This window comes from Euprymna scolopes, chromosome 23 (genome assembly GCF_053919585.1).
Source record: "Euprymna scolopes isolate OS-2025 chromosome 23, ASM5391958v1, whole genome shotgun sequence".
NCBI classification, from domain to species: domain Eukaryota; kingdom Metazoa; phylum Mollusca; class Cephalopoda; order Sepiida; family Sepiolidae; genus Euprymna; species Euprymna scolopes.
Window position 1 is genome coordinate 39,328,668 of NC_136504.1, and position 12,437 is coordinate 39,341,104.

General features: G+C 33.2%; 2 protein-coding genes across 2 annotated transcripts in view; one reads left to right on the forward strand and one right to left on the reverse strand.

Annotated features, from left to right (window-relative positions):
* The window catches only part of LOC145245581 (uncharacterized), a 28,623-nt gene extending 18,377 nt beyond the window's left edge, over nt 1-10,246 (reverse strand). The window contains exons 1-2 of the mRNA XM_080107157.1: nt 9,628-10,246; nt 3,466-4,224 (exon numbers count right to left, since the gene is read on the reverse strand). Of these exons, the coding sequence (XP_079963283.1) occupies nt 3,466-4,224; nt 9,628-10,103 (1,235 nt within the window). The 5' untranslated portion in view covers nt 10,104-10,246. The remainder of the gene's footprint in view (nt 1-3,465; nt 4,225-9,627) is intronic.
* Nucleotides 1-12,437, forward strand: part of LOC145245846 (uncharacterized) — a 332,738-nt gene that overhangs the window by 166,661 nt on the left and 153,640 nt on the right. The window lies entirely within an intron of this gene.

Consider the following 12,437-nt stretch of genomic DNA (forward strand, 5'->3'; position numbering starts at 1 on the left):
AGATATGTATTGAGATATATGTGTATGTATATACATATGTGCATAAATATCTGCGTATATATAAGTGCCCATGGTATATATGTACATTTATAGTTTTATTTCTATATACATGGCTGTGTAGAGATATATATGTATGCCTTTATATTTAAATAAAATGTAAAGTTTTTTTTTTAAATACACACATTCATTTATTTCCATTAAAGTGTTTCATCGGTTGGTAAATAAAAACAACATGCTTTTTTTATTAAAATATTTTTATTTTGCAAAATCCAAAAAAAACAAAAAACAAAATTATGATAAAATAAATATATATAAAAAAAACTCTTTGCAAAGAATATATTTTCTTTCATCAGTTTGTTTCATTTTTTTTTTATATATATACATAAAATATATGAATCTTTAATCTGTTTCAGCGAATAAATAGAAATGTCGCCATTTTTTTAAGAGAAAGAAAACTCTAATAGCTCTTCTTTTTAAATTAAGGGGGGGGTAATACTGAAACCTTTTTGCACATCAGAATCCAATACTAATGTAACATAGTAAAGTCTTAACATAGGATCATATACATGACATATCAATAATTGATTTGGACTAGCCTATTTTTTCTTCCTTCACGATGTCACTGCCATGAATATAATTATTCAACTTATTTTTTTCTGAAAAACTTGTTTGAGTAGACACATTTTCTCTTATTCACCAAAATAGATTAAAGTGAAGTTATTGTGTGCAATCATATTTAGTACTCTCCCATGAGATCATCAAATGTAAATATATATACATTTCTGTTTCTTGATAAATGTATTAGTTATATTATTTCTCTTTTGCTCCTGGTCAATGGCGACTGGGTACAGATAATATAGATATATTTCCAAAGAAGTGAAATATTAAACCCGTTTGTACTATGAAAACCAGTGCTTTTATTCATTCTTAGTCAGCAGTAAAGAATTTTGGGTAATTTTTGTTCACTTTAAAAGCGAAAAATCAAATTAACCCGACATTTGAATACTGTAAAAATTGTGCATTGAAGATTACTAATATGTGAAATTAGTTTAATAAGCATCAATTTTATCTATATATTTCTTTGGTTTTATTGATTAATCATACTGACACCGGTTTCTGTTAGATCATCGAAGTTAAGTAATGCCGAGCTTGGTCAGTACTAAACGGGTGACCATTTGGAAATTATAGGTGAGGTACGTGAGAGGACTCTCTGGTTAACTTGACGTTATTTTCAATCATCCTGGAATTCTCTTTGGCACTGGATACAAGCAATACTGGAGCAGGAAAGGTGTTGTTGGAAATTGTGCAGCCCTTTTTTATACAGGCATTCCTAAAAAGAATATCCATTACCTTAGAGATTGAATTAAGGTCTAATCAGTCAAATAATTAAACCTTTTTTTGCATTATAATCCTATGATAATTGTCGGTTGAATAAGTAGACATTTTTTAGCATTATAACCCTATAATGTTCAGTTGAATAAGTATACATTTTTGGCATTATAATCCTATGATAATTGTCTGTTGAATAATTAAATGTTTTAGCATTATAAACCTATGATAATTACCGGTTGAATAAGTAGACATTGTTTAGCATTATAACCCTATAATGTTCAGTTGAATAAGTATAAATTTTTGGCATTAAAATCCTGTAATGATTATCTGTTGAATAATTAAACAGTTTTAGCATTATAACCCTATAATAATTGTCTGTTGAATAAGTAGACATTTTTTTTGGCATCATAATCCTATAGCGTTCAGTTGAATAAGTATACATTTTTGGCATTAAAATCCTATAATAATTGTCTGTGGAATAAATAAACATTTTGGAGGGAACTATTTGCTAATATAATCCTATAATTTAATATATTTTGCAGTGAATGTTATATTTATTCAACATTGCCATGATTAATCATTACCTTTTTTTTTTTTATCTAACTAAAAGTATCGCTTTCAATATATTTATTTTTTCTAAATAAAAGAGAAAAACTATCTTTGATAACTTAAACAAAAAAAGCTATTCCTTATGGTAATAACATAAACATTATATTCAAAATTTATTTTAGAAATAAAATGGACATTAATGATAAATTTAATGATAAATTTAATGATAAAATTATTTAGAAAATTTATATTAGATTATTGAAATATAAATTTTATTGGAAAAATTTATAATGAATGTATTAATTGTAAGAAATACTATTTTAAGAAAGTCATTACAATTATCTGGCATTTTAGGTGCTAGTTTCTATGTTGTCATAAACTGTAGCAAAAGAAAATATATTTTTGCAGTTATTAACTATTTTAAAGTGTAAAGAAGTACATTCGCTTAGTATTTCGTCATTAATTTCAAAGTTTTCTCAAGGATGATCTTTTTGAAATGTTGTCTAGGCAAATATTAATTGGTAAATGAATTATACATATAGATACTAGTGCTGCCATGATTAATCAGGAATCTGAAAAATCGAGACCTTTCTGGGTATCAAAATTGGAATCGGACAAATTTCTAACTATTTTTCAATACAAAAAAAAAAAAAATTTTTTTCTTTTTTTTTTGTTTAAAGCAAAGTTTTCTAAAAAAAATATTTAAATCGAAATTGACAGCACTCCCACAACATTTGCATTTTTAGCACGACCTCTTAACTGTGAAGTGTTCTCTTGACCGTCGAACACTTGACCCTTTCTTTAACATTCTATTCTCCTTAAGGCAGTCACTCCTATCATATGCAAATCAATGCCTTCATATTTTTAAACCACATGATAGTAATGATAAATGAAATGATGAATATTTATCGAATTTAAACGACCAAACTTTTAAAACTAAAATCGCTAGATTCCCCTCCCCCACCCCTACACTCACTTCCACAAGTGTATTTTTATATCTGCGAAAATATATGTACATAGTTTTGAAAGTAATATGAGAAAAAAAAAAAATCAATAAGTCTATAGCTAAATATGTGGAGATTTAAAAAGAATCTGAATTAATAATTGTATTGGAATTAACAATTTAGAATGAAATCGGTAACGGGGGATATTGGAATCGTCCCATCACTAATATATACACACATTTAAATCTTGTGTTTATGTACATATACACATTTTGATTGTGCAGTATAAACTGAATTCCAACAGAATTCACGAATGCGTCCAAAGTCATTTTCATGGGTAAGAATGTTCCATAATGATTCTGTATATGCAATAAGGTGATTAAGTTTATGTTTACCTGCATTATAATTTTCAAATTGCTAATCTTCAAAGGGGAGATAATTCAATTAGAAACTATTTACTCCCAAGGCTATTTAGATTTAGAAACTCCAAGCAGCCAATTTGCAAAGGGGACGTATTTCAGTTAGAAAGTATTGACTGCTAGGGCCGTCTTTTTGTTCTTGCTGTCGCCTTACAATTAGTGGCTGCACGCCTTGTCTGGAGCAATTTCCATTTAAAAAAATTTTTTTTTCAACGTCTCTCTATGCAGGCGTTTCCTGTTGATGTGATCGTCCTGATGATGTAGACTTTGTATTTGATGACTTTGAAGATTTGATGGAAAAGACGTTTTTGCTTTCTATTTTTCGGCAACATTGGCAGAAAATGTTGTTGAAAGTTTCTCGGAAACGTTTGCTGATGGCAGTGTAGAGAATAAAGTTCACACTGGAGTTGATGAGCACCAGGAAGTTGTTGATGATGCGCAGGCGGCCTCCGATTGGTGTATTAAGCACCTCTTTGCGCGAGTAGATTGCAATGCTTATGGCAAGGTAGAGTCCAACCGAGTGGCAAATCATGAAGACGGAGACCATGCTGATGACAACAAGAGTTAATTGCAACAAATCCTGCTTCCCCTTGTCTTTGATGTTGCGCATGCTGCGATTGTGTTGCACCAAAAAGTAAATTAGCAAACTGTTGAGAATGAAGAGAGACACCTCGGGGATGAAGACGGCTACAGCAATGTTCAGGCCATGCATGAGACTGTCATAGATTTTATTCATGGCTAATGGTTGCATTTTAGCGGGTCTTGGATCTGTGATGTCCATGTTGGGAGCATATTCAAAACACTTGGAGAGGTGAAAGAAGAATGAAACTATAAAGATGGCTGCAATGGTAATCTTAGCCCGACGAATCGTACAGATTAAGCGTGCCCTTAGCGCAAATCTGATCGCAATAAAACGTTCGATGGTGATTGCTACCGTCAGCCAACTTGTAGTCGTAATAAACAGATTTGATACCATGTACCTAAAAGAGAAGAAGAAAAAAAGGTTTATTTTTTTATTACCAGGAAATTCAAATCAAACCCGCACTAGAGGAGCACAAACCTCCTTCACCATGAAAACTTAACAATACATCCTCTGGTTGTAGTAAAAAAGCAAGAACGTTTCTGAACTGTTAAGTAAACATTCACTCACTTTTTTCTATTTGCTTAATTTATTTTAATTTATTATATAAAAAAAAAAAATTGTTTTCAGTATTAATTTTTTCTATAAATGCTTTCTGTAAATAAGCAGTTATTTTTTATTTTATGGAAAAAGCATTTATTGTTTTAATTCTATAAATAAAAATATTTATTTACATTGTTTTTATTAATAAATATACTTATAAAAAAATTGTTTGTAAATATCTATTTAAAAAAATCTTCTGTAAATAAGCATATTTACGAAAAAAAATTTTCTATAAATTAGCATATTTATTAAAAACAACATTTTACTTTCAATTATTTTGGTAAATATTTTTCCATAAATAAATATAAATATTTCAAAAAAAAATCTTTTATGGAAAAACGCATATTCATCTTCTTTTAAATTTTGTAAATAAGAATATTCAAAAAAAAATTTACAAATAAACATTTATTGAAAAAAGTTTTTCTGTTAAATATATTTATAAAAAATTGTAAATATTTATTAAAAAAATTATGTAAATAAACATTTATTTAAAAAAGTTTCTGTAAACAAACATAATTATAAAAAGTTTTTCTAGAAATAAACATATTTATTCAAAAAATATTTTACTTTTAATATTATTTCTGTAAATATTTTTCCATAAATAAACATATCTATCAATAAAAAAATGAATATTTTTCCATAAATAAACACATCTATAATTAAAAAAAATATATATATTTTCCATAACTAAACATATCAATTATTAAAAAAATATTTTCCCATAAACAAACACATCTATTATTAAAAAAATATATTTTCCCATAAACATATCTATTTTTTTTTTTTTTTTTAAAGCTATAGCAGGAATTAGAATACACCCTACTAAAGCTTGATTGTCACAGCTGATGAATTTTAAAAATGCAAGCTAGACGTGAGGACACTTTAGAAGAATGATATGTAATAAAATTCTGTTTTAAACTTGGAAACATAAATGTCACAGAAACGTATGGAATGCTTTTGGATCATCTTGCATGAATCGAGCATCAGTTTTTGAGTGGCATAAGAGCTTCAAGGAAGGCAGTGACTCTGTGAGGGATGATGAGAGGTGTGGGAGGAGTAAGGAAATCAGAACACCAGAGTTGATTGGCCAAATAAAGAATTTCATGGATAAGGTCCATCATGTGTCTATGGTGAATAAGTGCAAAGTTTGATGTTACTGTACACACTATTATTCGTGAGGGACTGAAGATGTAGAAGATTTGTGCAAAGTTTGTCCCAAGGGTGCTCCATCCTTGTCACAGATTATTTGACCAAGATAGGCATCAAGACAGGTCGTCACCCTCCCAATAGTCCAGACCTTGCTCCCTGTGACTTTTGGTTATTCATGGGGCTTTTCCAGAAGTTGTTGGAACGGTACAAGTGCATTGCAGCCGAAGGACATTACTTTGAAGGGGACTAGAGTTCCATGTATGTACTATCAACAGAAATGTCTACACAAAGAAAATCTGGAAACTTACTGAAGGCACTTAGTATATGCAAGTGAAACCTGATAAGTAAGGGTTGAGGAAAGAAATGATATAATAATAATACAATAGTAATGGGAGTCTTGTAGATAGGCTTAGTTCTGATAAACTTGGAAGAAGATTCAATTTGGACAGTATAGGGAGATGTGTGCAGAACAGGAGACTTAGATGGTATGACCACATTGAAAAATAGTATCGTGAAACTATTGACGTGTTGAGATGTTTTGTTTCATTGTGATGCTTATTGAAACACAAGGTGGAACAATGTGATGATGTATGCAAGAGAAACCGGCCGGTAGGGGTTGAGGACGTGCGTTGCATGACAGAAAATGATATGTGAATTATACAATGGATGTGAAATGTAAATCGTATAGACAGATTTAGATCTGATAACCCCAGAGGAAGATTTAATCTGGACAGATTAGGTAGCTGTTTGTAAAATAATAAATTTGGGTAAAATTATCGCAAAGACGAGAGATGCCTATTAATCTTAGTCTGTAAAAGACCAAGACTGTAGGTAGGAGGAAAACAATCAGCAGAAAGAGAGTTCCACAATCCTGCAGTTCTTAGAAAGAAGCTACTGGAATAATAATAAAAAAGCTGTATTACAACGAAGTATCATAACGGCAAACTAATGGAGACCACTATACCAAAAAGTTAACCGAGCTGGAACAAAGGAAACAAGCAATAGATGAAACAATTCTGAAGAACACATGCCATAATAGTATTTATAGAAAAAAGACTGAGACTAGCAACATCACGATTGTGAGAGAGAGAGAGGTTGCAGTGAAGAAGAAAGAGTGGAGGCCAATCAAATTACAAATACGTTTCTGCATTTTATCAAGAACCTTCAAATGGGACACAGATTCATCAGTCCAAATATGACACCAACACTCCATACAAGGCCTGATAGTCGATTTGTAGAGATAGAGAATAGCTCATCTGTGAGAAAGTGTTTTGAGAGATATAAAGAACCGATTTTACAAGACATAGAAAGAGCAATGGATCTTAATATATGAATTCCAAGACACATTTGATGAGAAAGAAAGAAAGACCAATAAGTCGATTTCTCATTGAGAGCAGAGCGACCCATAAGAATGTATGCTATCTATACAGGGGGATTTCATTTCATTACAGATTTAAATGTTCTACACTATCCCACTTCTTCATCTCACAACTTGTTTCCAAAACATATTACTCGATTAAAAAAAAAAAAAAAAAATAATAATAATCTCTACTTATATATAAAAGGCACTTTGTATGCATATGTTTGTGTGTCTGTGAGTTCGTTCCCTATGTACTCTGAAATGGCTGAGTCAATTTTTTTTAATATTTCACACAAATGTACTTTGTGTCTGAGAGTGTTCTTAGATAGGTATCAGAATGCCATAGATAAGTATTGAAAAATGATAATTGAGTATGTGTTTTGTTTCAATTCTAGCTGATGGAACGCAAGTCATTTGTTTCATTGAACTTTTGAAATCAGTAATATATATATATATATATATATATATATATATATATATATATTAGGTACAATATAATATTCAATAGAGAATTGGCTCTGTAATAATAAATACAAAATCTGCATTAATTAAAACGTATTTGAGTGTATTTTATGACCCAGCAAGCCTCCACCCTTCCACTAGTATAAAAATAATTTTATAAAATCAACATAGTTTTTCTACAGTGCAGTGTAGACTACAATGTATTGTGGACTAAGCCACAGTGGAGAGGAAGGCGAAACTTCCTTCCAGTACACTGCAGTGGATCCCCAACTAAAGCAGGCAATCAATCAGTTTAATTGGAAAATGTTTGATTTCACCTGTTTCGATGATAATAAAAGTATTGAAAGTGTAGAAGATTCATTGATCCTAATTCAGTACTGGATAACGGCAGGTCTCCTTGCTAGTTATCAATGAATTCCATTGGAACTATTCTCAACTTTTTTGAGCAAATGATTTCTGAAACCAGACACGTTTACTTACCTCCTCTCCAAGGGGAGTGTCAACACAAGTTTAGGTAAAGTTTTGAAAAACCAGCATGTTAGGAGAAGTGCATTCAGGCCTACAAAACAAAATGCCTGAGCAGCCCCATCGAAATTCTCTGATAGAGGTGCCTTGGGCGATTAGCAATGAACTAACCACTTCGCGAAAGGAGGGGAGGAAAAGCCTGGGGAAAATGAACTTTCCAACTCAGAAAACGGCAATTCTTTCCCCTTTGTCAAAAACAATGCTCATGGACAGTGAGGAGTACAGGGCAGAATAAGGAAAGTGAATTATTAATACAAATAAAAAGGATTCAGGAGTTCAATTTTTATTATTGATGCATATATACCTTCATCAATTAGATTTTGTTATTTCATCAACTCTGAAAAGATTAAGAATTTGATTTCACTTTTAAGAGTGCTTCGCAAATGTATGTGAAAATATGAATAGAGGATGCCCATTCATGGGGAAAATGTTGGAAACCATAAGTGTTAACTTTGGTCAAAATCAGACTTCCTTCTTTGATCGGATTTTTTCGATTAGTGATACTTATCAGATGCATTCCGATACAAAACCTATGTAAAAACAATCCCAGACATAACATCAAGTACCTTCATGTGAAATTAAAAAGAAAACCAGCCCAGCTGTTTCCCAGTCCAATGAGAACGGACACACACACACACACACACACACACACACACACACACACACACACACACACACACAGTTCCTTTTAGTAGATAGATAGATAATATTTATATCATAGTAGATAAATAGATGGATAGATAGATAAATAGATAGATACAAGCGTCCAATTCTTTATCTGTGCCTAAACCTAAACATAGATTCCATAAGCAAAGCTTCTTTCTTAGAACTGCACGCCTGTGGAACTCCCTTGCATTTCTCTGCTTTCTAGCTGACTACAATATGGTCATCTTCAAGTCTAATGTGAACAAATTCTTGATGAACCATCCCCTAATTACCAAATTTCCACTAATGGTGATTACTATGATATTGTCTAATTCACTACCGTACACTCGTTAATCCTTAACCTTGAGTGGCCTCTGAGCCTTGATAAGTGGTGACTCCTTTAAAAAAAAAGAAAAAAAGAACTATAGGTATGGATAGTTTAATGTGTAAGTCCTAAAATGGAGTACTGTTGGCACATCTAGGGAGGAGCTGCTAAGAGTACCCTTTCCTGCTTTGGCAGGGTACAAAACCGTTTTCAAAATCACCTTTCTACTTCCTCTTTTTTCACAGAAAAGACGTTGCAAGTTTATCTTTGCTCTATCGTTATTTTCACAGCAGGTGCTCGACTGAGCTTCAATCTATAGTCACCCTTAAAACATTCACAGTAAACACTCGCCTAGCTACAATAACCCCCAACACTTTCCCTCACTCTCTATCTGTGCCTAAAACCAAATTAAAATGTCATAAGCAAGGTTTCTTTCTTAGAAGCAGTCCCACGGTAATGTGTTCTACACATTACCGTGGGACTGCTTCCTAGCTGACTTTAACATGATCGCTTTGAAATCTAATGTAAACAAGTTCTTGCTGAGCCGTTCTCCTCAATAATTAAACCCTACCCAAATTCCACCATTACTAATCATCACAACATTGTCTCACAGTCTACCTGGCACTTGTTAACTTTTATCCTCGAGTAGACCCTGAGCCTTAATAAGCGGTGACCACCAAGTTAAAAAAAAAATATTAGAGGTGGGAAAATATAGAAGTGAATGAATTACTTACCGTATTACAACCAGATAGCGAGATGTAATGATGTAGGTCCGAGACATGCCTTTGAATTTGCTGGCGCTTATGGCGGCTGGTAGAATCTGCATCGCCAAGAGCATCATGTCCGAAACTGCGAGGGCGATAAGGAAGCAATTGGTCGAGCTCTTCATTTCCTTTCTTGTCAAAACGATCAAGTTGATGATGTTCCCTATGATACCCAGCACGCAGAGGGTTGGCGAGATCACTTCTACAAAGAGGGCACGCAGGTCTTGGTTAGGGTCCATTCTGGGTACTCTTTTGACTGTGGTTCTGTTGTCGTCTGCGGCGTCGGTGCTTGTGTTCTGTTCGAGGACTGCTGACATTGTCTGGTTCTGCAGGTCGGTTTCTTGTGTGGTCATGCTGAATGCACCCGCGGTGCCAATTTGGCAAAGGCATAACAATACAAGAACAAAGAATAGATTTGTTGGTAAACACTTGTTTATTTTGGCCATCTTTTCATTCGTTGGTTCTATCTATATGCAGACGATCGAGCTGTGTGTCTTAAATGTTGAATCAAACAGAAATCTGTTTGAAAAGTGATCAAGTGTCCTTCCCTTTTCTGCGAGAATCGCAAATCATGCAAATATCTGTATAAATTTTGTTTGTGGTTGAAAGGTATTGGTGTGAGTGGCGTTCCTTTCGGTTTCTTTCTCTTTAAGCTGTTCAACAGCAGCAGGCAGGCACGATGCTTGCGTGACACTGGAAAGCAGATATGTGGACAGCCATATATATAGAGGGTGGCACTTATTTGAAACATGGTGGTAAACGATGCGGCTGGAAAGTACAAGGCAGCCGGGAAAATCCCTTTATCTTCCAAGAGGAAGAGGAGGAGGCTATGGGAAGTTTTTAGGATTGAAAGTGGGTCAGGAAGTACTTAGATCTAATTCAAAATGCAACTTGAGGAACAGCTATGTACGTATACATATGTACACACATATACACACACGCATTGACGAGAATGGGATGGAACAATATTTTTTAATTCCCGCTTAAAAGCAAAATTTAGTTTATATTTTGAATGAAGAATTAAAACTTCAAACATTTTGAAGAACACATATGTGTGTATATATGTATGTGCATAATTTATGTATATATTTATGTATATAATATATATGTATGTGATATATATATATATATATATATATATATATATATAAGTATATAAAGTGTGTGTATATATAACTCTGTATGTACATATATATGTACGTAATGTGTGTGTGTGTGTATATATATATATATATATATATATACACACACACACATATATATATATATACACACACACACATGTGCGTATGTATATGTAGTAATTGTCTGTATTTTTGAGATGAGGTGTTTTCATTGATTGAGATTGTCGGACTGACTTCCTTATCTTGGTTGTTGTAGTCACAACGTTTCGGCCGTTTTACTCTCCGGCCTTTATCAGGTGTTTTGTATCGAACTGGGGAACCATTTGTTAGGAGTCTCGAACCCAACCCTTTATTATTATTACGAACACGGTACCCCCGTAATAATAATAGAGGGTTAGGTTCGAGACTCCTAACAAACGGTTCCCCAGTTCGATACAAAACACCTGATAAAGGCCGGAGGGTAAAACGGCCGAAACGTTGTAACTACAACAACCAAGATGAGGAAGTCAGTCCGACAATCTCAATCATATGCATATGTGTTTATAAATATGTATGTATGTGTCTGTCTGTATGTATGTATGTATGTATATATATATATATATATATATGCATGTATATATGTGTATATATGTATGCATATGAGTATATGTGTGTGTACGAGTATGAATGTGTACATATTTTATGTATATAATGTGTACATATGTGTGTTTATATATATTAAAATAGATTATTCCAAGGATTTAATAAATTTACAATCAATTAACCAATAGTAATGTACATATAGCAATAAGAATTATTTTTTTAATTTTTTTTACATGGGGTTCACCACTTATCAAGGCCCGAAGGCCACTCAGGGATAAGGGTTATTGCGTGTACAGTAATCAATGAGATAGTATTGTAGTAATCATTAGTATTGGGTGTTTAGTTAGAGTGTCTTACTATTAAGCAACATGATTAACATTTCGGTATTCGAGCACATATATAATACAAATATAAAGTTATTCCTTGTTGTTTTTGGGTTTTGTCAGTGTGTGTGTATATATATAATGTAGCGTGTATATATACACACACATGTATGCATATAAATATAAACATGTGTGTGTATGTGTATATATATATGCATGTGTCAGGTCATGTCATATGCTACTGGTACCATTTAACCCAGTACTACCTGCCTCATGGTCGGGTCACCGGCGACTAAACTGGTTCTCCCACCAGACTTGTTTGGTGAGGAGGGCGGCTAGTCTCCCTGGAGGATTAAAAACAAGACCTTCCAAAGGGCGAATGAACTCTTTTTCTGGGTCAACGGCCAACTAGTACCATGTATATTTGTGTGTGTGTATATGTGTATTGGGGTGGAAAGGGCTCCCGTAAGCCGTGGTGAAGGCAACCTTTCTAGGAGAAGCAAATCTCTGATTTAAAAAACCATAAAGCGGACGACCATTACCCGCATTAAGCTGGTCTGCAGTTTAATTTGTTGCTGGCTATCTTGCTCTTACTTGCTGCTGGATCTCAACATTTTGAACCGAGAGAGAGACTTAGCTGTCGTACAAAGCTAAGACTCTGTAACATCATCTTGGTATACTTTGGATACTCCCTCAGGCATTTGGGCTCATGGATTTTAAATGTCTGAGGGAGTGGCACTCGTCTGACAAG